The sequence below is a fragment of the Aspergillus neoniger genome (genome assembly GCF_003184625.1).
Source record: "Aspergillus neoniger CBS 115656 unplaced genomic scaffold BO87scaffold_43, whole genome shotgun sequence".
NCBI lineage: Eukaryota > Fungi > Ascomycota > Eurotiomycetes > Eurotiales > Aspergillaceae > Aspergillus > Aspergillus neoniger.
The window spans coordinates 55,743-82,467 of NW_020291171.1; the positions used below are offsets into that span (position 1 = coordinate 55,743).

The 26,725-nt window shown below is 50.1% G+C and overlaps 6 protein-coding genes across 6 annotated transcripts; 2 read left to right on the forward strand and 4 right to left on the reverse strand.

Annotated features, from left to right (window-relative positions):
• Positions 1 to 1,186: 1,186 nt before the first annotated feature.
• BO87DRAFT_343864 (putative cyclin) lies at positions 1,187 to 2,826 on the forward strand. The gene is made up of 2 exons (XM_025620801.1): positions 1,187 to 1,722; positions 1,790 to 2,826. The coding sequence occupies exons 1-2, from the start codon at positions 1,462 to 1,464 to the stop codon at positions 2,429 to 2,431; spliced, it is 903 nt and encodes a 300-aa protein (XP_025475276.1). The 5' UTR covers positions 1,187 to 1,461; the 3' UTR covers positions 2,432 to 2,826.
• A 154-nt stretch (positions 2,827 to 2,980) lies between these two features.
• BO87DRAFT_368159 (ATG3/ATG10 family protein) lies at positions 2,981 to 4,727 on the forward strand. The gene is made up of 2 exons (XM_025621922.1): positions 2,981 to 3,709; positions 3,788 to 4,727. Exons 1-2 carry the CDS (start codon positions 3,183 to 3,185, stop codon positions 4,344 to 4,346), a joined length of 1,086 nt encoding a protein of 361 aa, XP_025475277.1. The 5' UTR covers positions 2,981 to 3,182; the 3' UTR covers positions 4,347 to 4,727.
• A 426-nt stretch (positions 4,728 to 5,153) lies between these two features.
• BO87DRAFT_400961 (uncharacterized protein) lies at positions 5,154 to 9,310 on the reverse strand (the record flags this gene model as incomplete). Its single annotated transcript, XM_025625568.1, has 7 exons — positions 5,154 to 6,044; positions 6,107 to 6,329; positions 6,408 to 6,568; positions 6,645 to 6,676; positions 6,982 to 8,321; positions 8,722 to 8,855; positions 9,269 to 9,310. 7 exons carry the CDS (start codon positions 9,308 to 9,310, stop codon positions 5,154 to 5,156), a joined length of 2,823 nt encoding a protein of 940 aa, XP_025475278.1.
• A 639-nt stretch (positions 9,311 to 9,949) lies between these two features.
• Positions 9,950 to 11,232, reverse strand: BO87DRAFT_172364 (uncharacterized protein). The gene is made up of 2 exons (XM_025618351.1): positions 10,084 to 11,232; positions 9,950 to 9,973 (listed from the first exon to the last, which is right to left on the reverse strand). The coding sequence occupies exon 1, from the start codon at positions 10,888 to 10,890 to the stop codon at positions 10,144 to 10,146; it is 747 nt and encodes a 248-aa protein (XP_025475279.1). The 5' UTR covers positions 10,891 to 11,232; the 3' UTR covers positions 9,950 to 9,973; positions 10,084 to 10,143.
• A 1,308-nt stretch (positions 11,233 to 12,540) lies between these two features.
• BO87DRAFT_380262 (dolichyl-phosphate beta-glucosyltransferase) lies at positions 12,541 to 14,497 on the reverse strand. Its single transcript, XM_025624260.1, has 3 exons — positions 13,988 to 14,497; positions 13,065 to 13,859; positions 12,541 to 13,004 (listed from the first exon to the last, which is right to left on the reverse strand). The coding sequence occupies exons 1-3, from the start codon at positions 14,102 to 14,104 to the stop codon at positions 12,660 to 12,662; spliced, it is 1,257 nt and encodes a 418-aa protein (XP_025475280.1). The 5' UTR covers positions 14,105 to 14,497; the 3' UTR covers positions 12,541 to 12,659.
• Positions 14,498 to 15,218: 721 nt separating this feature from the next.
• Positions 15,219 to 26,539, reverse strand: BO87DRAFT_400964 (uncharacterized protein; the record flags this gene model as incomplete). The annotated part of the gene is made up of 6 exons (XM_025625569.1): positions 15,219 to 15,374; positions 15,440 to 16,926; positions 16,984 to 17,564; positions 17,718 to 17,877; positions 25,218 to 26,318; positions 26,377 to 26,539. 6 exons carry the CDS (start codon positions 26,537 to 26,539, stop codon positions 15,219 to 15,221), a joined length of 3,648 nt encoding a protein of 1,215 aa, XP_025475281.1.
• Positions 26,540 to 26,725: the final 186 nt, after the last annotated feature.

Here is a 26,725-nt window from a genome sequence, read left to right on the forward strand (position 1 = left end):
GGTGTTCAGAATGTTCGATATGTGGTCAACAATCTGACGAGGAATCGCGATGGATCCTTTAGGTCAAGGAACCACGAAATATCGCGAGGTTGGGTATGTATTCTTAGAAGTCATGCTCCGCCAAACAGCAAAAAGCCGGTGGCTGAACAACCTTCTCTTTGCTCCACCACGAGGCCCTGCGCTAGATGAGTGGTGGGTGAAGCGGGTGGTTACATGGCCTTTGAGTGATATTGTGCTGTCATGATCTTTTATTAGGCACAAATTCGCCCCATTCCCTCAGCTCCCCTGAACCGGGCAAGCAATGACTCCAGGCGGCGCATGAATACCTTTCTATGACCCGACGACGTCATCTGTAGTACTGGCAGAGGCAATGGTCTCCTTGATGACTGGATAGTGGCATATACCATTGACGCCACGTCCTACGCAGTGACCAAAACGGTGATGCCCCTTTTCCGCTGTCATTGCTAGACAGACCCCGGGGTGCTTAGAGTCTGGACTCTTGGGGTCCCGTTTCATGCTGTTTAGTTTGCAGACGATCCTCTCCTCCGTGAGATTAAGCAATCTCGGGGTTAAGCAATCATTTGCGGAGGATAAGGGGGACACAGCAATATCCACTGTGTTCGATCGTTGTCAGTACTCCATCCTTCAACCCGACTGGATGAATGAGTCTGAAGACCAGGCCTCAAGGACGTCTGGCATGTACGGTTCGGAAAAATGTACGTAGTCGGCTTTATACCGTGGAACCTACGAGCCATAGATAGTAAATTTTAATGTGCGCTGCGTGCACTCGAGCTGCAGCGATGCATCGAGTCGTTTCTGGTTTACGAGGCATGGTTGCCTAAGGCTTGTGGGGTCACATGCTCTAGTCTCTACCAACTGATTATTTCATTGTCTAGTATGCTGATATGGAGGGTATGAAGTATACTATACGCATAGTACATCAGGGTCTACTTAGTATAGGATTAGAAATAACTGAAGCATCTGCTCATCTGGCACTTCTATTAGTACTACCACTACTGTACTAAGTAACTTCCGGTATATATTTCCAATTAGTAGGCGCTAGTATATAGTAGTAGAATACATGCACCCCCCTGGTCAACACCTCCTGAATACAGTAGTCATCATCATGGATTACTAAAGTCTGATTGCAATATATTATGTTATTACAAACAAATTACTTCATAATGTCCATTGTGGGCTAGTACTAAGACTCTGAACCTGAGGATGCATGTCGATGTTGATCACTCTCACTTAACCGGGCGGTGAGCCTCAAATCGCCGCAGCTTTGCAGGAACAACAATCAAGACCAAGCTTATGGATCGAAGCAACAAGATCCTCTTTGCAAAAACTAGCCAACTGCACATCAAGGACCAAAGGGATTTCCTTTTAATGTGTTCATAATTGTGATCCCCTTCCGCGCATATTCCTATACGAACTCCCCGACACTCCCACACCAGCGACATGGCAAGCTCGGCCGCAAGCGGGTTGAAGTACCTTTCCAATGCGCTAGCAACACCAGAGCAGCTAACAAATTCATCATCATCAATCGACGGTGTGCCTGTTGATCTAGAAGCATCTGTCCGATTTGCGGGCGCGCAGCTCACACAAACAGCGGGGGTTCTGTTACGATTGTCGCAAGACATCATCGCGCAGGCCATTGTGACATTTACCCGGTTCTGGATAGGCTCGGAAGGTGGCAGTCTACGAATATACTCGGTAAAGGTATTCAGAGTCGCTATTTTCTCTTCGAGCGAAGTAGCAAAGGTACTGATAGATCATTTTCTCCTAGGATGTATCCGCCGCAGCGCTGTACATGACTGCCAAGTTATCCTTCCAACCCACCTCTCCCCGCTCGGTGCTAAACGTCTACGCTTTTCTTCTGTCGAAAGATGCGTCGCCATTGTGGTTCATAAACCCCAAGGGGTCGCCAGACAAGGCAATGCCAGAAGAATACCACCTTACGGAAGGCAATTATCACACACAGCGACTGATTCTGCTGCGCATTGAGTCGATCATTCTACGCACGTTGGGATTCAATACGCATGTGGCTCTCCCTCATACTATCGCCTTGACCTACCTCCAGACCCTTGGCGTTCCATCCTCTGCCGTTGCTCACAGAGTATTCGAGCATCTCAACTCAGCGTTGCTGTCGCCGCAGCTGTTATACGTTACGCACCAACCGAACGCCCTTGCCGTTGCTTCGATCTACCTCGCATCCCGAGAAGTGGGGGTCAAGCTCGTCGATGGTGACTGGTGGGAAGTATTCGACGTTGACCGGGAGGACCTTGGATTCTTGGTGGTGGGCATGAGAAGCATGGAGGGATTTGCGCGGGCGGAAATGGAAAAGTGGAAGGGCCTGAGGGTACCCATGACAGTGGACGAGCTGGAGGGTGAGATAGAACGCAGAAGAATGATGGAAGAGGGTGAGTGAGAGCTACACAGCATGCAAGACAGTTCTATCATGCGGGCGCAGCTGGCTTGAGGAAGAGCCCGGTTACAGGCCATAAATGTTCCAAAACAAAAGTATCTGGAACACAAAAAGGGCCATGCTGGATCCGATATGATCAGATATCGGAGATAGCAACCAGCCTTCCCGAGAACCCGTGGGCGCAGAAAACCCCGCCACTCGAGTGACAGGGCCTCTTTTCCTTCGGAGGTTGCCATAACCCCTTTAGATGGCACAAGAAGGGACGGACCTACGTAATGATTTGCGGGTAAAACCGAGCCCGGCCCTTCTGCAAGTCCGCAATCATCTACCAGAACACTGAGTATAAACCAGATGAATAAAGGAAAGTCCAGTGACTGGCAAGCCACATGGTTAGCGATGTAGTAGTATGATCTCCGGGAAGAAAGTGTTCCAGTCCAGTAAACCCATCTAAAAGTGTGTTGCTTTTGGTGGATGACGGAGCCTCAGCCACCTGATGTACCCCGCGTGCATCGTCCAGGGACTCCGATAAGTTCGTCACCGCCACAGCCAAATCCCATTCCCTCCATCCCCATCATTCCCTCTCTCCTCTTTAAATCTTCCTGTAGATAAGCTTCCCTCCCCTCCATTTCATTTGTATATCATCTCCTGACCTCACCCTTACCAACTCTACCAACAGCCCCTTCTAAATAACCCAAGAAAGAAACGAAACACCAACCAGACAGACAAGCAAGCAAGCAAGCAAACAACTAAAGCAATGAACATCCTCCACTCCACCCTCTCCACCTGGCGAGACCGTCTCGCCCCCGTCTCCCGCACCTCAACCTTCCGAACAACCGGCCAGATCACCCCGGAAGAGTTCGTCCTCGCAGGCGACTACCTAGTCTACAAGTTCCCCTCCTGGTCCTGGGCCGATGCCGCAACCCCCGCAAAGCGTGTCTCCTACCTTCCGCCCGGAAAGCAGTTCCTGGTCACCCGCGGCGTGCCATGTCACCGACGGCTAAACGACAACTTCGCCGGGGACGCAGGCCACGAAGACGAGATTGTCCGGGGCATGCTAGCGGGCGAGGGTGACAACGATGACGATGGTTGGTTGCGGACGGGAGGCGGCGATAACGCAGCATCGTCGTCATCATCTGCACGGATCGGAGATGTACGCACGGTCGACGAGGCCGGGAATATGGGCGAGGTAGAGGAACCAGAGGAGGATGAGATTCCGGATATGGAAGATGAGGATGATGATGAAGAGGCGATTATTCGGGAACCGGTGACGGGGACGACGCAGTAAGTTGACCCCCTCCTCTATCTGCAACATCAAGTAATCCGCATCAACGAAGCTAATAAATAAATAATCCCAAACAGACCAACCCGCACCTACAACCTCTACATAACCTACGCCAACTTCTACCGCACCCCACGCCTCTACCTCTCCGGCTACCTCTCCGCATCTGAACCCCTCCCGCCCCAACTGATGATGGAAGACATAGTCGGCGACTACAAAGACAAAACCGTCACCCTCGAAGACTTCCCCTGGTTCGAAGGCAGCGTAAAGATGGCGACCGTGCATCCATGCCGGCACGCCTCCGTGATGAAGACCCTCCTGGATCGCGCCGACGCAGCGCTCAAGATCCGTCGCGATAAGCTCAAGGCCGCAGCCTCAGCGCACGCAGAGCCTGATGCGAAGGTCGCTGCTGGAGCGGGCGGGTTGGAAGGGTTAGTGGATGATGTTAAGGGACTGTCGGTGAGTGAGGGACATGGCGGCCAGGGGCAAGCAGGTGGTGGAGGTGATGAGTGGGAGATGCTGCAGCATGATGAGGAGGATCAGGTTGCCATTCGCGTGGATCAGTATCTCGTTGTGTTTTTGAAGTTCATTGCTAGTGTTACGCCGGGGATTGAGCATGATTTTACCATGGGGGTTTAGATAACTGACTGGCGGACTGGCTTGAGAGGACCCGTCTCCCTCTTTCCTTCTTTCTTTCTTTTCTTTCGTTATTGGGTTGCTTTTCTTCATTGTTTTGTTTTGTTCTGTTGTTGTTGGTTTCGGGGTTTTCTTAATACGGGATCATGAGCTTGATTTTACACTTTATCTTCATCCGTCTTTCTGATTCTGCTTTCGTTTCTTGTCCCTTATTCTGCTCTATTGGTGGCCATGCAATATCTCTCCACCTTCTCCCTCTCCCCCCCTCTCCCTCACCCCGAAGGTCCCCATGCACTGGCGCGAGGAAACAATTATCGATGTTTATTATGAGACATGAATATGATATCACGAGACATTAATGCAAGATATTCTTATTTATTTTCTATATATTCCTATTACACTGAATATCCATGATAATAAGAAAACCAACTGTAAATAATAGTAGTAGTACTAATACAACCCAAAGAACATTACAAAGTTCATATGCTAACCCAGTGATTCAGAAAAGAGAAAGAAGAGAAGATGAATGAGAGGGAATGAAAGGGGACAAAAACCATCCAGTCAAAATCAACAAGCAATAGACACAACACAGTGTTTCCAGTTAAACTAGAATCACTCTGGGAAAGAATTTGTATATCGAAGGGAAAAAATATATGGGATTTGGGGGAGGGGGTAGGGAATGAATGATGGTGATTGACAGAGGGAACTTTGGGGGATGATGGGGCAGGGGCAGTGGCTGGGGAATTCATGAATGAGAGTTATGGATAGAGGCAAAGAAAGTGAAGGGGGTGATGGGAACGTATGTCAAGCTCACGCAGGGCATTGACAGGTGTATGCAGGCAATGCTGGAGCAGCTGGGGAAGGGGTGGGTATGATTTTGGGCTCGGATGCAGGCTCGTGGTCAGGTTGGGGTTGGAGTTGGGGCTGAGGCTGGGGCTGGGGTTGAGTCTCCGGTTGAGGGCTTGGTGTAGGGTTGGGCTGAGGTGCAGGGGTAGGCTCGGGGGCAGGAGATGATTCTGGTTGTTCAGGGGAAGGTTCATGTTCAACTGGAGGCTCAGGCTGTGGCTCAGGCTCAGGTGCTGGGCATTCTTGCACTGGCTCTTCACGTTCTTCGGTCTCAGCAGGAGGAGCCGGCTCGGTGGGGGTAGACGGAGCTGGGGGTGCAGGGAGTGCAGTGGTAGGGGGAGCAGCTGGCGGAGTAGTGGTTGGAGGAGCAGGAGGAGCAGTAGTTGTAGGAGGAGCAGGGGGAGCAGTGGTTGTAGAGGGAGGAGGAGGGGGTTGGGTAGTGGTGGTAGTTGTAGTAGGAGGGGCAGGAGGGGCAGGAACATAAGTCTCAATAGGAGGGTTGACTGGCGGAGGTGGAGGGGCCGTTGTGGACTCTGGGATGGTGGTAATGAAAGTAGTCGAGGGCTTTGGCCGTGGCTTTTCAGATTCTTCATAGTTGTTACTGAAGTAGTTGCCCAAGTTGACGCTGGGACCACCCGGGATGCCGATATTCATCGAGTTCCCTGCGTTGGTGTTGCTGGACTCGCTTGAGCCCTCATCGTCATCCATGTCGCCCCCACGGTCTTCGCGATATGCGTTCGAGGCGAACTGGCCAGAGTTGTAGGATGGGCCATCAGGGATAGAGAAGCCCATGTTAGAACCGGACTGGGTGTTGGTATTGAAGTGGTGGCTCTGTCTTCGCACAACGGCTCCATCCTGCAGTATGTGTTAGCTTCGCTGATGTGTAAGCTTGAATGCAAGATTGAGGTCTAACATACTCCAGCAGCGACAGGTGCAGACAGGACGGGAGCGACAGCCAGCACGAGGCATAGCAGTGCCGGAAGGCTCTTGAGGTTGTACATTGTAGAAGGAAAAGAATGTGACGTAATTATCAAGAGAAGGAAACTATGGGAGTTGAAGGAGCGAATAACCAAGTTAGAGACAGACAGGGCTGGAATGAGCTGTGGAAGAATGAACGCTGTGATCTGCAGCGGATGAATGCTCTGATGAAAAGAATGTCAGCATGAGATTTTGGCCTTCTTATACCAAAAGACAGACACTCCGTCCATTGCGGTATACAAGGGTTCCAAGACCCTATCTAGGACATTATCCCTCAGCATAGGGCCAGCCGAAGGGCCATGCAAGGCCCACGAGACAATGCCGCCGATAGTCACGGTGACCTCATGGCGAGGAGGACCTAGCCACTCTCCAGGAGATAGCCCCTCCGAAGGGGGACATCCCTGTAGCAGTTATTGAAGCAGTGTCGAGGTTGAAAGGGAACTGGGATGATAAGATAGGGAGGGATGGGGGCTCGACCGGGTCGGGGGCGGACGCAAGGAGAGCAGAGCCTGTTCGACCACATGTACACAATAGTACTGCAAAGAACCACAATTGAAAGAAAAACCCCCTGTTCTCAGAAAGACTCCCGTAGCTTTAATATTTACACATAAGTGTCCGATGCATATGCAAAGAGATAAATTCCGTCATATTCGTCAGTCATGGTATCCATCCAAAAAGATAATGGCCCATCCCGTAATCTGGGGTCCATCGTAACCATAGTCCAAATGTGGCTATGAGCTTATGAGGTTAACATCCACAACAAAATATCTGCGACCGCACGATAATCCTTCCCTTCTACCCTACACCTTCCCACAGTCCGAATTCCCAAAAGCCGTACCAAAGTTCGTCGTATTCTTGAACCTTAATTTGGGCTCATCACCCTGACTCGGGGGCTCGACTTCAGCCTGTTTCTGATCAGTGCTTCGGGGATAGCCAAGGGCCTGCTTGACCTGGTCCAGAAGCTTCTGATCAAGCTCCTTCAGAAACTCACTATCATGCTCTTCCTCATTCAGCAAGGTAAGTGGCCCCTTCAGGGCAGGGTCATCCGCCAAATCCCCAAAGTACGAGTCGGAGTTTTCTGCAGGTTGCCGAGGCGCTTCCGAAGCGAGGGGTTCCTCCTCGTTCGCGGTCTCCTGGGGTGACGGCTGCTCCGTGTCGACGTCCCGATCGATCCTAGCCATGGGTGTGTGACCGGCGTTCCTGGTCAGGTTAAACTCTGGGGGCCCAAGTTCAGACAGTTTCAGTTTGAGGCTGTTGCGGTGCTCAGCAGAGGGTCTGGAAGAAAGTGATGGAGAGCCCTCGAGGGATGGTGGCGATGGTGGCGTAATTACTCGAGCGACAATTTCTGGCGGCAAAGCCGAGGACTTGAGCGTGATCCCGTCAAGTTTGCTATCAAGCCTCTCAATTGGGACAGGCACGCATGTGCTCGAGGTCAAGTCAGTCGCATGGGACTTAGGTGAAAGGGCAGCGTCCAAGGATGGCGCAGAGACCGATGGATTGCCTCCTTGCTCCGGAAATAGGAGACCTGAGAAGTCCGTCTTCTCCGCGTTAGGGAATACCCTTGTGGGTTTGCTTCCAGGGCTAGAGCCTTCCCACACTTGGGTACTTGTCGGGTGAGAAGAATCAGTATGTTCTGCCGAAAGTGGGTGACTGAATTGGCTGTGAAATGCAGATGATGATGATGATAATGCATAATGTTGAAAAGTGCCGGTCGGGAGCGCGGCTGTACTAGTAGCGGCGGTCCCTGTGGATCCCCTACCCTTGAGCAGCGACTCTAATTCAGAGATCCTCTGGTTTAGTAGCGCACGTTCATTCTCCCATAGATGTCGTTCCTCGTTGAATAGCTTCCTCTCATGCTCGAAGTTTGCCCGCTGGCGATCGAGGAGCGACCGTACTTGTCTTAGGTACTCGGCGCTTACAACTGAATAACTGGCTGCTTCTATATCTGGGCCGCCAGTATAGTTTGACCTCGAGTCGAGATGGGTGTCTGGTACTGACTGTGTTCGACGGACGGGAGTTGGCGTAGGCGAAAAGCGAACCTCCTTGTAGAGGCTCCCACGACCATTGGGGGACTTTGTAGCGGTGGCTGGCTTCATTTTGAGACTATTGGAGTTGCTGAGACACTCCCGGGGCAGGTTGGGTCGGGTGGATTCCCTTCATAAAGAGGCGAGAATATGAGAGAGAAAAAGAGAGAGAGAGAGAGAGAGAGAGGGGTAAGGGGAAGGCGAAAGGAGCGAACAATTGGCGAAATAGTCACAATGTGAAATGAATTTAGTTCGGTACTAGCTAAAACATCAGCCGAGCTAGATACAGCAGCATCACAAGTGATGATCGCGCGTGGAGCGACTGAATGTCATTTAAACAGCGGGTAGGAGAGTAGAGGGAGGGACAAGTAAGAACCGGGGAACCACACCGACCGGGTAACCTACCAGTGGCAAATAAGATGGGGAACGGTGGGGGAGCTTAGTTACTACTTAGTTGTCCGGAGTGGGCAATCGAGCGTTGATAAGCCACCGGTGCCTGAAGCAGAGTTTCAATCCGCAGGGCGAGCAACTTCGTGCGTCGTGGACCAAAGACGTTGTTGCTGGTAGCAGCCTGCGACCACAAGAGAATGGACAAGTGGACGATGCGCTTGACTGCAGACTGCAGCGCGAAAGGCACACAGCATTTATCAGGCGGCGGGAGAGCCTGTGAGCAACAAGCCTGCAGGACGAAGAGATTAATTATTATGCCAATCTTCTCTCAGACCGACTGAGGTGAGAATTGATGACAGGATGGGAAGAAGATCCACCCAAATGCGGGGAGGGCCAAAAGAAAAATGGAATCAATAGAAGGGATATTACTACTCACTACTAACACTTATTACTTGATATACCAGGAGATCAAAGTGCTCAGTGGTTCGATATCAGACGTGGGGGGTTAATAGCAGGCCGATATCTTCCAGGACCAGACAGGGAAGCAAACCAGGGTAGGGAAACAAAGCAGGAGGGAACAGAAGAAAGGGAACAATAAGAGGAAGAAGAGAAAGAAAAAGAAGAAGAAGAAGAAGAAGAAGAAGAAGAAGCGTGGGATTGAAATGTAATTTGGCTGCTTTCTTCAACCACCAAAAGGAACTTGAGGCCGACGATCACGAGGCAGACCATGACGTTATTGCTTGGATGCGCAACAGAAGCAAACAGTCAGTCTTTCTTTTCCTGGGGTTTCATCTCCATATTCGGCTCATTTCTTCTTCATTCCCCCTAGCCTTCACACCAAGTAGTCAGGTCTTCTTCCTCTTCTTCTTCGTCTTCCCCCTCCTTCTAGGCTATGATTTCATGGTCCAGGCGGGTCAATGAATCCCCATCATCTGGTACGTCCAGCAGACGGACCGATCTGAAGCTAACCCACTACACTAACCGTGCGGGCGGCAACGGTTGCTGCTGCCCGCTGCAAGTCGCCCATGCATCTACCAACTATGATCATGCTACATTTCCTAGCTTGCAGGAATAAGAAAATGACCAGAAATGACGCTGATTCAGAAAGCTCTATCCGTAGTAGGAAACATGACGCTTGAAAAAAACAGAACAAAACGAAGAAGACCCTTCCAAGAATGCAAAACCTATCGCTTCCCGCCCGTTTGCGACCAAAACACCCATTCTCCGTGCTCATGCTCATCCCCCCACCCCCAAACCTCCAACGTGACATTCCGAAATGATTGACAATCAAAGAGTGGAGTACCTCAAGACTAAGACACTCTACTGCGCAGTGTGTGCACATATTAAACTCTCTTCGCACCGATCTCCCTAAACGTCATCCTGCAGATAATAGTCCCAGTGGGTATCTGATCGGAAGGAGGAGGAAACCGCCCCCCCCCCCCCCCCCCCCCCCAAGTCGGAAAAAGTAAATGGCAGGACAAGTGAGACAAAGTATTACTAATGTAGACAAATAGGAAGAAGAGGAGATGATCCTGACCAAAAAAAATCATAACACCCGGTTCCTATGCGATAGAGAGCTTCATCTGTGACGCCCGCGTCTCAGCCTGAAGCGATTTCTTTGCATCGTCCATAACATGTCGATGCATCGACGGTAGTGGAAAGAAATGGAGATCCTTGTGCAAAGCTCCAAATATCGTCGCCAGATACCAGATACCCCGAGCGGACGATTCCAGATTCCCTACTGCAGCAGAAGGGAAGTAGAAGCGAGGATCTAAGTAGAACATGGTACTTGTCCAGTTCGGCAGCTTCTCCATCAACATGCGAGCGGCTGCTTTATACTCCTTTAATGTCCGCTTCGGCACGCCTGTTTGCGAGTGGACAAAGAAGAAAATCTCGAACCCGACGCTGCGGATGCGCTTGCGCGCCGTGGGACTGATTGTGTCAAGGAAGGTGCCCAAACGGTCAAGATTGAACGAGTTCAAGAAGAAGAGGGTATTCTGCGAATACACGAAATCCTCCACCTCATCGTGGATTTGCCGGTTCACGGAAAGTAGGCTGCGAACTCGACCGTTCTCACCCACCCAGCTGGGACACATCGAGAGAGCTCGGTATCGGCCGCGGGCAGTGAAGACGTTCCCGCGGTCGTTGATCACGATCATCGGACGATCCGTGAATTCGTTTGGAACGACCAGCGCATATTCGTAGATCATGAGACGAAGCTCCAGAGGCAATTTGAGAAATGGCGATGGTTTGGTTGAATTCGTCTGGGGAGCATCCACCCAATGCTCCTGTGGTCGTGGGATTCCCATTGTGAAGAGACAAGAAGTAGTATGTACTAGCTCACGCTAGCTAGTGGGTTCGTTCGGAGTCCGTCGACGAAGGAAGCCAAACAGAGATCCACTTCAGATCGAATCACTCATAGTACAATAGTACTAGCACATAGAATAGATCAGATGTGCAACTCCGTCTATGGTTAAGTAGTAGCGTATTTGCCAACGCCGCAAGAGGAGTAAGTACTAGTATATAAACCCACTCCACAACGTCAGCTCCCACGCAAGGAGAGAACCCCCAGTACGTAAGTAGCAGTAGTACTAGTAGTAGACAAGATCCAACGTTTCACCACAGAACCACTGGCCCAATAGTTAGTAGTATACTACCACCACAGGGCAAGCAAGTGACAACAACAACCGAACAACCGATGATCAGGCTATCACTGCCCAGGACGGATATTGCTATAGATGTTGTCTCACCATACCATGAGGTGATGGATATGTAGTAAGACCACAGCACAGCAAGTAGTAGTACTGATTTGACTTCCAGAATCCTTCCAAAGCAGAAGAAAGCCACTCAGCAAGCAAGCAAGCACGTCAATAAGTACCAGCTAATGAGGGCAGTATTCCTCCGAAAACCGCTAGAGTGTAACGGCTAAAAGCCAGTAGTGTTGGGGTCAATGAGCTAGTACCGTAGCTCAATAAACCTGCAGAATTGACCGGGCTATAGATAACCGAGGGTATATGTGAGTAGAGGAGTCGAGTCGAGTGACTTGAAACCAATGTAATTGGGGGGGAAGGTGGGCGTGTGATGAGAAGGAGGGAATTGAGGGGAAGTTTTGAGGGTCACAAAAAATATCAGACCACCTCTTTCCAGTTCCAAAGGATTGATCCCTTTCTCTTTTGTCTTTTCATGTTTAAATAAAGATATTCGCCTCATTTTGGCATGGATGCGAAAAAAAGTTTTTTTTTTTTTTTTTTACTTGAATGAAACAAACCACGTTACTTCGGACCGAGAGCCAGCCAAGTCGGAATGGAAAATTGACTTTTTTACCACCTTTCGTCTGTTTCTTTTAACTGACAAACTTTATCCTTCCTCCTTCGTTCAGGTTTCCCCTTTCTATGCTTTCGGGTATGGCCGTTCGGGGTGGTTCCGTAGTACTACTTACTAGTACTACTATACCGTTGCCTGTCTTGCCTCTTACAAATAATGAATGATTTCTTATGTGTTTACTGTTGTATAGTCAGTGATGTCATTAGACATATACATAGTATAAGAATATATCAGAAGATATGCACTCTATGTAGTACTGTAAGCTGGCATGATTCAAGAATCCATCGTGTTCTGCCTGCCTCTGATGCAATGACGGGATTGAGGAAGTGGTTTAGGCTTCTTCCGGGCCGGTTTTGGGATTCGCCACCGGGGGCTCGCATGACATACAATGCACATACTAATTCGAGATTTGAGAGGGTGAGTTGTGTGAAAGTCTGGTAGTTTGTACGACTACTATTCAGTATGATTGAGGGTTTTTTTTACTGGTATATTTACTACTTACTAGTTCAGGTAGGACTTGCAGTTACTATTTATTATTATTACTGAGTAGAACCGGTCTGTGATCTGGAATATACTTTTGTTGGGATGTACGGATACTACTAGGAGTAGTAATGATTGTAGATGTTATTTCAACCCGAAATAGTAGATGATTGCATTATATGACAATGATGATGATGATGATGCTGTTTGTTATCTGCTTCACTACTCTATTTGCTTCTCTTTGGTCTCCTAAAACAAGAGCAGTATGTATATCTCAAGTACGCCGATAAACACCAAGTAACCATGCAGCTCGCAGCACAGCCAGTCCCCAAGCCATGCCGATGCTATCCCGGATTACATTCAACTTGCTGCCCTTGACCTCTCTCCATCCAACGGGCACCTCGGCCACGGGGATGTCGGCAAATTCGGCGAGCATAAGCATCTCCACGTCGAAGATCCATCCCTCGGAGTGCATATAAGGAATAATGTACGGCAGCGACGCCCGGGAAAACAGTTTGAATCCACATTGCGTATCCTTGATAGTGGCCGTCTTGGAGGGGGTCAACAGCCGCAGGATCAGATGGAATGAATGCATGAGGAAGTTGCGCAGTTTCGAGCGCTGTATGGGAATCATCGGTTAGTGAAGTCGGGTATAGAGGAAGCATATGTTAGAGCATACCTTGACTACAGCTTCACTTCCCACCATGTGCGCCCGAGATCCAACGGCCACTCCGCGTCCTTTCGCGTCCTCGGTTTCCTGGCAGGCCGCGACAAGCTTTCCAAGATCCTCGAATTTGCTCGCTCCGTCGGCATCTGCAAATACAACATACTGGCCGCGGACATGTCGCATGCCGTGGGTGACGGCTCCACCCTTGCCCCTGTTCTCTATCAGGCACACCACCCGGATAGTGCCCGGGGGAATGCGGACACCCTCATGCGTCCCCGGAGTCCAAGGGCCGGCGTAGCCCTTGGGGTGCATTGAGAGTTGATGATCACGAGCGAATGTGAACGCTATGTCTTCTGTCTTATCCTTGGAGCCATCGGAGACAATGATGATTTCCCAGCCCTTGTTGTCATGTACCGGACGATGAGTCGCAGAGCCATTGGTGTGCCCATTGGCCTGTTTCCGTTGACGCACTGCCTTTTCCGCCGTAACGGTCTCAGCGCCATTGGCAGAGTTGGTTACCGTGCCATAGACCTTTTCCAGGTAATCCACTGCTTCTTCCAACATGCCCGCCAGGCGGTCTTCCTCATTGTATGCGGGTACTACCAATGACATGAACAAGTCGGCTTCCTCCATCGAGGTGTGGTCGAGAACCCGACCGGGGCGTTTTTGAGCGTCTAGGGCATCTTGCCAGCAAGGTAAATCGAGGGGCTCCGTGATCGATCCATTCTTCAGGAGCGTACGATATTTCTTTTCTTCAGGGAACGGCTTCCGCGGGACCGGGGCAACGGTGTACAGAGTGATGTAGAACTAGACAGGATAAGGACCGCTTATTAGCGCTACTGTTCTAATAGCGTGGCCAACCAAGGGCACCCCAGCTTACGGAGGAGCCAGAGGCGCAACAGTAAACCCGAGGATCAATGCAAATCTAAACATACCAGGACGGACAGTCCAGCGAGAGTTGCGACCAGGGTAACGAGGAGGACCGAGAGCGGAACGTTCGCCAGGAGCTCGGCGCAATGACCGCAGGTACCGAAGAAGGCACCTTCAGCCATGATGTTGAGTCTTGAAAGAGCAGGGGGTGGTAGGGACGTCGGGCGAAGGGACAGATGGCCTCGAGCGGATGAAGATAATCGCGGACAGGCAGCGGATGGAGAGGGGAAGTGAGCTTCAAGTGCTCAACGGGACAGAGACGATCCGATCTTGGCCAGCCATGCGACACGGAAGCTGTCTTGAAGGATTGATCACCTCACTAACATGGAGAGAGAGAGCAGCGATCCGGAACAGAATGACGGTGAACAACAATGGCCATCGTCCGGGACCGAGGGAAGGATTGCAAGGCAATAATAAAGTAGGAGGAGAAGGCGGAGGAGGAGCAGCTCCGAAGGGGAAACGTGGTGAGATAAAGATAGGTTAGTAGAGCGGGCTTTAGCCTTTAGCATCCAAGCATGAGACGCGTTGCAGACGCCAACTTGTCCTTTCAGTGGGTTTCATTCGTTCTGCAGGCTCCGCTCGGCTTCGGCTCCCCCACTCCGGGCTCGGTTCATCGCTCCGCTCTCTACGTAAGTATGTATTATGCTGGTTAGTCTACGCAATATGAAGATCTCTCCCATCATCTGTTCTGTTTGTTCTCTTGATAGCTTCTTCGTTAATTACATACATACCAGTGACTTTGTTTTCTATTTCATGCTCCCCCACCATGATGGGAATAGTAGTATATCTAAATGCTCTCACGCCCGTCTTCTCCTCTCCCTATACCAGTAGGGATGATCTTACACTATTAATAGATTTTGTCGGAGGCCCAAGACAGGCTTGAGTGAGTAGCTGCTGGATGAAACCTTGATCGGGTGGAGGCTGACACTATTCTCCTCGACAGTCCTTTTCATGTCGCATGGCAATCTCATCTGTGATCGACCTCCAGAGCGGATGCAGACAAAAGCTAGCTGCTAGGCTTGTGCCTCAACGGGACTCGCATCAATACGTATTTCACCACAATCATATGGCTCTCCTTTTTTAGAGCGCCCAGATACCGGGCCTTTATGTTATTGCACCGAGGACTTTTGGTGGTATTGTAATCGATCGGGCCATTCAGATAGCGTCTCTCGCAATGTTTGATATTTCACAAACGTCCAAATTGCATGGCTCACAAGTGGGCCAGCCGGACCGCCCTCATGTTTCGCGCGTATCGTTGCCTGCACTATCCTGACTGGCCTCACTCGGCGTGGAAAAGGGGTTGTGTTCTTCGGCAATAGTCTCAAGCTCCAGGGCAAATGGGGTAGCAGAGAACTTCCGCTCGTTGGGGTCATAAGTGATCCAACGTCCAAACTGCTCGCTATTAGCATGACTCTTTTAACGCGATCATAGTATCTTCCTATCCACAGGAATCTTACCTTGGCAAGCCTGATTCCCAGCCATATGCACCTGTACATCCTGGTGATATCCCGTGACGGCGGCTCAATGTTCCTGCCCTCGCCGGCAGTAGGTGCGTTGTCGAAGAAAGATGCAGGATAGAGACGTTGGCTCCAGATCTGGCCACGAATAAGGAAGTCTTCCGCTACCCAGGTGGTCTCTTCCGAGACGGGAAAGTCCTCCCTCTCGGCGATCTCGGGCCTGATGTAGCTGCGAAACAGAGTATTGAGAAAAGACACAAGTTTTCTCCACGGTACTGCAACTTCCAGGCGGTTCATACCTCGCGGTGTAAGTGACAAGCACCAGAGGAATGCTAGAGAGACATGGCATGCTGCGTATATGTTCCTGTCAGGGACCTGATTGACTTGTTCGAGCATCACGGACAAAGTGTGGTAAGCGAGGTAGGACCCGTAAAAGAGCAGAGGCGATGGATTTGGGGAGTCCCGAGATGCTAAAAACTCTGCTTGCACGGCCTCGAGGTCATTGACAGGAATCCAGGCGTTGGCAGCAGAGTCGTAGACCTCGTCTAGTGACTCTACTTGCGACTGCTCCGCCTCCTGGAACTCGAGGCCCAGGTAAGCGTCGGGGCTGCCATATTCTAGCATGGCGGAAATATTACAAGCGCAAATGAAGAACCCCTGTAGCCTGAATGCAGCCCCCAATTGGCTTATAGTCTGGTTCAGAAGCGATGCAAATGTGTCGATCGACTTAATAAAGCGATCTCCGACGTCTCTAGTGTACAAGTGGCCATGTGCGGTCACAAAAGCGCTTACTAGTGGCAGACGACCAAGTGCTCGGGGCCCTCTCAGGAAAGGATTGAATAGGAGAAAAATACTCTCCCGTGTGCCCGCGAACGGCTGAACACTGACCAGAGATCTCGTATAGTAAAACAACTGCTGGATGATATCCGGTCGGGCCAAAACCGCCAGATGATGCTGGATTCTGCCCACATTCGGGTTCCGGTCTGCAGCCAAGTTGTACCAGTATCGTGCCACGCCCGCCCAGGCTTCACGTTCGCGAAGGTCGGATTCCTCCACGGCCATCCGGTAGCGCGAGAGATCTCCCAGACACTCGATCCAGGTATCTTGAAAGGCGGGCACCGACTCGAGCATCAGTGTGATCATGGAATAGGCGTAGTAGATGAAGGCTAGCATGTGCTCCAAGGATTCAGGAAGCCGATGGCGCAGCAATTCCAGCAACGAATGGATTCCGTGGCGCCATAGTCGTGCGGGCATGGCATATTTCTCCGCTAGGCGTTTGAGCGCAGGGCTCGCGACAGGATGTTGGGAGCAAAGAAAGAAATCGTGATATTCTTGCAGCATAGTTCCGTGGATTCCAACCAAGCTTTGATATTGAACCTGCGTCATCGTGGGCCATTCTTGGACCCGCTTGTGCCACACCTCGCATCTATTTTCCGCCATCACCAACCCAGCATAGATTCCTCGAACATCCTGAATCAGTTTTTCTTCTGTGCAATAATCAGTTTCTACTAGCTGAAGTATAAGCCCATTTGATGCTGATGTACCTCCGGATGTCCCAGTGACCGCGCCGGCGGGACTATGAGCATTGCTCAATTGTCTCGCGGACTCTTGGCCGTAGCTCAGACCCTCCGCAGACCCCCGTGACACTTCGGAGAGGGAGGCCATCTCGTCTGGATTGGCGCTTGGGTTCATTGGCGGACGGCCGGCATTCATGATGGGACTGGAGCGAAATGCTTGCGAATGAAGCGGGGATGAGCCGCCATTACTTTCGCCTATGTCGTCCGCCGTGGGGGCGGCATCTCTAGGAAGGCGGGAATTGCTGTCAGCCGGACTAGCCTGCCCCATTCGACTTTCAGCTACTGCGCGGCTTGATGGGCGGACTAACTCGGTGTCAGACCGCCTCCATTGCTCCTGCCATGCTTGACGACACCCGTTCGGCACGTTGGAGGAAGCAAGGTCGGCCGCTTGCTCACTCACGCCATCCGAGGCAAAATCATCCGGGATGGCGCCCCCTGAGTCGCCTCTCTTATGCGAAAATGAGGCACTGGCAGAGTGAAACGCTCGATTGGTAGTAGATGATCCGGCAGGGGAGCCAGCATCCGACACCAACGGTGGTAGTGGCTTCCTATATGGACTGTTAAAAACACCGCAGATGGTAGTTACCCGACGATAATTTGATAGACCAAAAAAGCAGAAGATACAATATCATAGCGCGATACATGGACAAGCATTCTGGAATTGGTTCAATAGCCCGGCGTGTGGGGGGAACACTACTCACTTGGGGTGGGAGGAAGAATTCGGATGGATGTCCGGGTTGACGGGCTCTAGTAGGGCTGTTGCAGAAGAAGCTCGATCATGATATGAAACCAGTAGGGAGTCCTGGCCAGCATTTCCGTCGCTCATCGTATTGGCTACCGTAGGGTTATGTAACACGTCATCTGATCCGTATCAGCGAGCCGTCCAACACCAAGTATTGATAAGACGATCAGTCCGATGATGGTGGAGCTAATGCGACAGGTGAAGGATGGTGTGGTGGCGGTGGTAGTGGCGGTGATAATAGAACAGTAGTGGTCCTGGGGAAGAAGGACTGCAGAGACGAGAAGGAAGGAGGAAGATTGAACAAAAGAGGAGCGGGTGAATGTGCGCAAGTAGGGAAAAAGACTAATATATAGTAATCGCGGCGCAAGTGAAGTGATGTTGGCGATGACGGAGGAAGCCGAAAGGAGAACAGAACGAGAGACGGGGCAGTGGTTTGAGAGTAATAGATCAGATCAGATCTACAATGACATCAAGGCCTATGTGACAAGCAAAATTGGGAAACCTTGAACAGCACAGCGAATCACAGGGAGATAGTAGATCGAGAGAGCAAGGGAAGAGAAGGAGGAGGAATAGTAGTAGTAGTAGTAGCAGTGGTAGTGATGGTGGTAGTGGTAGTGGTAGCAGTAGCAGTAGCAGAGGGCTTTTAAGTAGAAGAATAGTAGACATGGGCAGGAGAAGGAGGTAAATAAACGACAGTCATAATAATATAGGGAACTGACGATAATAATCAAATAATAATGGTAATACTGACCTGGACACGTTGGAGGGACACGGCGGGATTATTTAAGAGGCAGATGACATTTAGGTTCTTTAGGCAACTAAAGTCATCTCTGCCTAGGAATCAGAGTGAGCAAACCGGTTAGGAAAATTGCGCACGAACACCGAAAGCAACGATTGATAGTCCAACCCACCTCGGCGTGATAGTAGGAAGGCTAATTTTCCCTTGAAGAATGGATAGATCGAGAAGGTCAAATCGCGGAGACAAAAAGCGACTAAGAAGAAGGCGGAGAAGAAGAAGAGCGAACAGCAGCAACCAACGCAGCCAGCCAGTTTCCAGCAAGCGGCGGCAGCAGGAGCAGTACATTAGTTACTTACCGTAGGGGGAAAAGGGAAAAGGAAAGGAAAAGTAGTTAGTTAGTCTTCTTCATCCTCTTCTCTTCCTTTATTTTCTTTCTACCTTTCTGTGTTTTTATTTTTATTTTTATTTTTTTCTCTTGATTTTTCAATTCCTTTTTGGTTGTTCTACTAATGAAAACTAATTTTCACTTCCATTACTTACTTACTTACTTACTTATTACTACTGTACGACTGACTTAACTTTTTTAACTCTTACCGGTGATACTTGGATGGATGGTATTGATACCAGGAAGAGAGGGGCTGGCTGGTCTTTGGCTGGCTGGAACTGGCTTGACTGGCCCTTTCATAATCACCATACAACGGTTTCACCGCGGTAATTTTTCCGGTATTAGGGTAAGGATGACTTGGCGGCTATGGCTGCCTGTAATTACCAGAATCACCACGAAAGTGACCAAATTCGGGTAAGGATACGGATGGGGGTTGGTAAGCCGCAGTTTTCGGTAGCCTGACGATTTGCGGGCAGTTGCCTCGTCGGCTTTGTCCCACTCGCTGTTCTCTCTCCAGTTTCTCTCAAGGGATCAACCTGGTAATGCTCTGGGATGATCATCTGGTGAACTTTGAAGATCGGTCCCGATCAGTCCTTTGCCTATATCATTCCCTTTTCACATTTCTCTTTCGCTGCCCCCTCTCTCTTTCCCCCCCAAACTCCGAATAGAACCGCATCGTGGCGAGGTTTTGTTTCTCGCTCCCCGGCCTTGTGTGGCGCCGCTTTGCTACCGCTATACTACTAAGAAAAGACGGGTCCGTACTACTTACTAACTATTGCTCCTGCTTCAATTCTATCTGCCTGTGATCACGGCCTCTAAAGACACTTCGGCAAGCTCACTCTGGATGGTTCAAAAGTTAATGGTCTGTGTCTCGACGGTTTGCTAGCAATAGCCGATCGACTTCCCCTCCCCTCGAGCGCCACATCCTTCCAGGAAGGGGAAATTGGATATCATAGTATACTACCAACTCGGTTACCACCAAAGCTGCCCACGCTCCGGATCTCCCTTCTTATGCCTTCTTTCCTTGTTCCTTCCCACACTCTTCCTCTTTCCCATCCCCCTGTCTCCTAAATCTCCACGAGGGTCGTGGCAAACTTATCTGTCACCCCCTGTTTCAATAGTCTCTTATTACCATCTATCTTTGACGGTCTTCCCGCAAGAATTGAGGGTTGGCAGACATACCAAAACCTACTTTAGCTGAATTGGCGATGTTGATGCTAGGACCCGATGATTTGGGAGGACCACATTTACCGGAGCTCCTTGCATGCAGCAGCCTGTGGGCATACTTGACTCGACCCTCATCGCCACTAAAACCAACAAGCTTAATTCCAGGAATGAGGATGCTGTTGCCCTTGCTTTATAAGGTGTGCCCCCCTCCCTTGACGAATCCACAGTTTCTCGAATTCGCGCCCACGCGGTGCTATTCGATCTTCACCGAGACAACGGATGCTACTACTGCTGGTCGCCTGAGCGGCGTTTAACCTCCGACCTGTTTGAATTGCCGCACCAAGGCTGCGGTTGACAGCGTCAAACCACAACCCTGTTGGGAACCACTCTTAAGGGAGTCGCTGCCTGATCTGACCATGGGCGAAAATGTCCGTGTTTTGCCATAGCCACAAAACCCCCCTCCCCGCCAACAATGGATTCTACAAGCCTTGGCCTAAGGGGTCAGAAAATGACCAACCGGCAAAGGCCGATTTTCCTTTCCGGTTGTTCCCCCTCTTCACCGGGTACGTACTGAGCAGACTAAATAATCGGGATTGCCCTTGCATGGACACCGCTACTCTGGTTCGGTTTCGAAACCTACATAGAGTTGGTGACACTTTGCAACAGTACAGCAACGCACTGTTTGCCTCTTGGACAGGAGCACATTTATGTAGGTCGGTTGTTATCAAGTTAAGTGCACGAGCACGGCTACCGGCCGACTCCAAGTGCTGCCGAACCGCCTCATACCGACGGTAGCTAGTCAATAGTAGAAAAAAACATGTCGCATGTGGGGACCGAATCGCGATCAGCGCGCCACGTTCAACGTCGGAAAGGCTTGAGCTTGAGAGATGGCCAGGTGTGATTCAGGGCTTGATCGACCTGCCGCCCCAGTGAGGCTGGTAGTTTATCAGCTAGTGGTGTGGATCAGTCGTATAAGAGTGGGACGGTCTGCCTTTAACCTCGAGGTGGTGTTGCTATACATATGGCCTCATGTTTGTCGACACCCCCAATCCTAACTAGAGCAATCGGCGTGCGATTGAATATTTGTCAGTGCTGTCTCCCTTGGACAAAGTTCAAGATTGCATTGACAGGCACCTCTAGCTTGTCGTGATACACATGTCTGACATAAGACAGGCAGACAGACAGACACACTTACTACTAAATGAGCCAGGTACTGCAGATACCAGTGCCTAAAAGTAAGGACATTATGACAGGCCCGTCTTTCGATCGTTTGGGCGCTGCCCGCCTGACCGATATTGGGCCCAAGGGGGGCCGTGCAGACACAGCCTGTCCAGTCTGTACGGATTTCGCAGCGTTCCCACAAGCCTTCTGAGATCACACGCCTACCTATACCCGACGTTCCATGGTAGTACACCCCCTCTAACTTGCCACCCGGCGTGGAATGACCTGTCATTGCAAGGCTATCGTTTAAGAGTCACTGGTACCGCATGTCGACTGGCAGGTACTATTGGGGCGGATACTTTCCCCCAGGTTTCACGGCGTGGTGATGCTCCAAAAGTGTGAACCAAACTCCCTGCGCGCTGGATGGGTGGAGGAAGAGCCGGACATCATCCCTTTTCGCAGGTATATACTTGGGTACTACGAGCCTATAATGGGCTGGAAATAGGCGATCTACCGTTCACGCATCGATACGAACCAAATCCGTACAATTGGTGACTACAATCAGTAATGACACAAGACGGCCTAGGAAAAACCAGCAGAATACAAAGGCGAAGATACTGCTAGTGCGGCTCAATGCTTACGAATACGGGATTTTCAAGGCCAAGTTGACAAGCGAAAGGAGGACTCCGAAGCTAGTCATTGAACCTTTTCACTGCCTAGCCGTGCCAGGTTAGGCTATGATATATCCCATTGAAGACCAAGATTTGAGTCAACCAAGGCTATCGATTTCCGTACCTTGGTAGACGATAAAGCTATTGGCATCAATCCAGACACGTCTGACGTTACCATGATTTTAGGTAATGGAAAGGATAGCTTATATTTGCAGTGGTATAGATCTTATTATGCACACCCACGCCTGGAATAGGTCAACCAGGTAACGGTCTACCTGTGGTGCTGACCTATTGGATTCCAATTACCAGGAAGACGAAGTGGAAAATGTTTCACTTATCTACAGGACTAATGGAAAGCTATCATTGCAGATGCCCCCTTGGTCAAGGGCAGTAGTACAATGATGATATCAAATCACAGCCATGATACACGGCTGGTAAATCATGTTTGAAACATAACACTCAGACCTCTGTATTGAAGCATCAGCATGTATACCTGCATTGGAACAGCAGCTCACCATACCTGTTTGCTCATTCCCTACTAGCTACAGATGCATGATCTTCGACGAGCAATCGCCCCTACCATAACATGCAGGGATGTGTTGCAACTCTAAGACAAACAGTTCAACGAGAGAGACAGCGACCAACGGTCAATGCGCATACATACTACATAGTACCCACACCGGCACGAGCAGAGAAGCAAAAACCGGTTGATAGGCTCTGCATGGACTATCAAATAGTAGTGTATAAGAGGGAATAGCTAGACCCTGGCTGGCCTAAAGATAGTTTGTTTTCAAAGTGATGGCTAGTTAGCTACCTCGACTAGGGCCTCCTTTCTCCTACCGTGGCTTGCAGACTGGCAAGCTCACTGGCCAGATACTTCCCCAAGATCCAAACCATGAAAACAACGCCTCCCCGGTTCTTTGCTAGTGGTTGCCTTTTCCCATGCGGCCCATGCACGTTGCCGGGGGATGAAAACCCTGGCTTGGCGGTCCCATTCTAGGTCCTTGATCGGGCAATTGGTCCAGGGCTGGATGGAGGCCCTGCGATGCACCTCGCCGTGTTGGATCTCATCCCTCTGTCCTCTTGACCTTGAAGGGGGGGGGTTTCCCTTGACCCCTTTCCCTCCCACGTATTCAATTGCTTGCTATTCTTGTAAATCACATTGACTGAGCCAAGGTGAACCAACTATTCTTTTCTATTTCTTTCTGACACTAGACCTTCTCTTGCCCGTGATCACAGGACCACATACCCCCCATCTATTCCATTTCTTCATCCAGAAAGCTTCCACTCATTTATCCATACGCTATGCTTCCATACCAACAATCCCACTCTCTCAACCCCTCCAGATAATACTGAAAGAACAACCTTGACCCGCCGCTGAACTAATCTGTGGTGGTCCAGCTCACTGCCAAGTCAACTCCACAGTCTGCCAACTCCCGTCACGCCAAGCAGGTGCCCTCTCAAGCGCAGCAGTATCCCCGACGGGTCAATTAGCCACTCGTCAGCACGACTGCAAGTGATAGGGAATCCCACAGAAAGTTCATCTGAATGAGAGGACCGCAATTTTCCCTTGTTAGTTTTCCAAGAGTTCCAGCGCATCAAGCAGAGCCAGCGCATGCACGCAGGTTTAAACACTCGTGCAGCACACGGACTGGGAGGTTCTGCAGAGAAACTGCCCATCTCTGACATGGCCTAATAAGGCTACTCGCAGCTTCAGATTAAACCCTCTGGTAATGCATATGAGCCCGATATTCTGCGACGATGAAATGCGTATGATTCGGGAATTCAGAAGAGCTGTGGGGTGGGAAACAATATCGGCTTCTGCGCCATCGTTGATGAAGGGTCAACTGCATCGGAATGTCATATGAAACCTGTGCCGCATGAATTCTGCGATTGATTAATCAAAAGAGATGATGAGTAACTACTGTATCTTGCTTTGTCCACCACTAACTACTCTTTTTAGTTACAGAATCAATAACACTAACTACATCCGCATACTTTCCTCTGCATATCTCCCAAACAGCCTTCCGCATGGGTATATCCATCAGCCCTGAACACACCGAGAGTCTTTAAATAAAATGAATCAAACATTTGGAGAAAAATAATGCCTATTCATGCATTCCTAACTGCTTACTAAGTAGCTACCTAGCCAGTGTGACACTGCCCCAGCAAGAACAAGGAATAACCTAGTTACAAACAACCAATGAACAAACAACCCTCACCTGATACACCTCAAATCCTCCGCAACACTGCCCCAAAACCGGAGAGATATCCCATCTCCCTGTCCTTCAACCCAGCAAATCTCTCTAATCTTTAGTAAGAAAACATTTACGCAAAAAATGAAAAGAACGAAGGATAGGTATACAAGCACACCTTCCAAACAAGACCAAACCAAACCCAATGGCAACGCCAATGAAAACAAATACTTACTAATCCCCAAAAAGGAAGGAAACAACAGTTCACCGTCCTTCCAACCACGGTAACAGCCAAACGCCACTCAAATTATCAAAATCCACTTCCATCGATCTATCCATTCCCTAAGTACGTACATTATAAGTACTCCAGGACTAAAGAGATAATACTAAGTAGTATTAACTCGATCTCGATCACCCGTTATCATGATTGGTCGATCTATCCAACCACAAACCACCACCGACATCCTCCACGCGTCGAGTTTCATTTATCCCGGTTTTTATTATCCCGGTTTTCATGAAGGGAAATTATATCTATTCTATGCCATTTCTCAAGCCTCTTTTTTATTTCCCGGCTTTGTGTTTTTCTTCTGCAGAATATTCGCCTGATCGAGGCGTGGAATACGAGGTTCTGTGTGGGTGTGCATGTAGGTACTTTTTTTAATCTGAGAATCTAGATTGTGGCTTTTTATCGTAAGTACTATCTAGGTAATACCAAAGTAGTCGTAGTTAATGTGGAGGAAGCATCGTGCATAGCATAGATGATTCACACTGAGTATGGTGAATTTATCAACTCAGTTTTCATTTCTAGATTCTGGACATGAGCTGTATTCTAATGCACTAAAAGAAATCCCAATTTTACTCCAAACCTGAAACTCCCGAGTATGCAAAGCCAGCCACATACTGTGTCTCTCAAGCACACACACCAATAAAGCCAAGGCAGTAAGTAGCAACTAGTACCAACTAACCAGCGATGTGTATCGGTACATTGAAGGTGCCATAACACTGCATATGTCAAGAAAGGAAGATCCGCATCTGTGTCCCCAAGTCAGTGTGAGTAATATTCAAATTCTCGGGGAGTTTTAAATATGGTCCTATACCTTTTGCCTCACAGGCGCTCGGCATATCACACACGGGGGCTGACCCCCAAGCACGCCTCGTTCCAGGACGCTGCTTGGAATCTGGATCTCGGCGCACCATCGACAGAGGACAGCATGGCCACAAGGAAGCAGTACCGTATCAACGAGTTGGGTGAAGCAAACCTTGCATTCGAGTGATACTCGCATTTCGTGCGCCTCTTTTGGTTCGGGGCGGCCGTCTTTCGCATTATCAAGACTTGCGGCTGGCTTCGTGGGGTTGGTACCAAGCCCCTGGCGCTGACGGAGCAAGCGCTGGCGCTGCAGCTGCATATGAGCCTCCACGATGGCCTGCGCAGCCTGCTGGTTGTGTGGATGGGCGTGGAAATGTGCTCGCCGAGCAAGCTCTAGCCGTTGCGGAAGAGGGCGCCCATATCTGGGGGTTCCCGCATTCATCGAGTGTGAAGACGGCGTGCCAGTTGCTACAAAGTTGGCCGACGATGACTGGGCAGGCGTTGTAGCTAGTGGAGCACTATAGGCGCCATTGTCATGTTCTTCAAGATAGGGCGGCATATGAGAGAATGGACCAGATGCATGCGAATGTTGTTGAGCTTGCGACTGCTGATGATAACTTGACGACGTTGGCCCTGGAGAAGCAGCAGTATGGGCTGGATGCTGTGTTCCTTGCTGGGTCCTCGCTGATGGGGGCACGTAACCTCGAGGTCGAAGTGTTGGCGGAACCACTGCAGTGGATGATGTCGAATCGGCGTTGTTCGGTGACGCGTCGTTCGGTGAGATGGCAGATACTGATTCCGGCGTGGTCGTCATGGACATTGCTGGTCGGGTGTTGCTAGAACGCGGGTCTCGCTGGGGGTAGGCAGGAAGGCCGCTGTGTTGATTCTGTGGAAGTGAGAGAGTTCGTGTATGAGGGTACGCGAATGAGCGACCTCGATCTCCACCAGGAATATAATCCAGTTGATGACCGATATTGCTCGGCTCCCCGTAGTACTGGTTCGGCGTGTAACGGGGCATTGTTATGACGCCATTGCTCAAGTATGAGAAGTAGGTTCTCGGTGGTGTTTGCTGTGGAGTGAAAGAATCTGTTTGGTTCGATGCAGCATTGGCTGAGAAGGCGTTTGGAGCCCCAGACAGACTCGCGACCGTAGGGACTGGGAAGCATTCTGTTATTACACTTGTAAACAACATCACTTGCATCATTGTACTGACCTTCTTGATGATATGTCGGACGCGGCACGTCAGGAATGATGTCCATTACGTCTTGGGTGTTAGGCTGGGCCAAAGTGGCTGAAGTTGGGGTATTTTGGAAGTTGGTATCGTTGGGAATCGCCGTGGGAAGCCCTTCAAAAGCAGGCCGACTCGCAGCGTCCATGAGTAATGGTCACCCTGACGCAGGCGTAGGAGTAGTGTTCCCTGGATGTGGTACGCTAATGGCGCATCAGCTAGTAGCTACACGCTTCTAGCTTCTATCAGGCGAGAGTTGTATTCTCACGAATAGGAGGCCCATGAACATGTACCGATGAAATCGCAATCGACAGCATACAGGGTTTAAAGGCTG

Bases quoted from the DNA above. Each gene is read 5' to 3' on its own strand.
- BO87DRAFT_368159 (XM_025621922.1), top strand. From the start codon at position 3,183: ATGAACATCCTCCACTCCACCCTCTCCACCTGGCGAGACCGTCTCGCC. The intron at 3,710-3,787 runs GTAAGTTGACCC...AATCCCAAACAG, and splicing joins CCGGTGACGGGGACGACGCA to ACCAACCCGCACCTACAACC.
- BO87DRAFT_380262 (XM_025624260.1), bottom strand. From the start codon at position 14,104: ATGGCTGAAGGTGCCTTCTTCGGTACCTGCGGTCATTGCGCCGAGCTC. The intron at 13,860-13,987 runs GTATGTTTAGAT...TATCCTGTCTAG, and splicing joins TCGCTGGACTGTCCGTCCTG to TTCTACATCACTCTGTACAC. The intron at 13,005-13,064 runs GTATGCTCTAAC...ATTCCCATACAG, and splicing joins GAAGTGAAGCTGTAGTCAAG to CGCTCGAAACTGCGCAACTT.
- BO87DRAFT_343864 (XM_025620801.1), top strand. From the start codon at position 1,462: ATGGCAAGCTCGGCCGCAAGCGGGTTGAAGTACCTTTCCAATGCGCTA. The intron at 1,723-1,789 runs GTATTCAGAGTC...ATTTTCTCCTAG, and splicing joins TACGAATATACTCGGTAAAG to GATGTATCCGCCGCAGCGCT.
- BO87DRAFT_172364 (XM_025618351.1), bottom strand. From the start codon at position 10,890: ATGGGAATCCCACGACCACAGGAGCATTGGGTGGATGCTCCCCAGACG.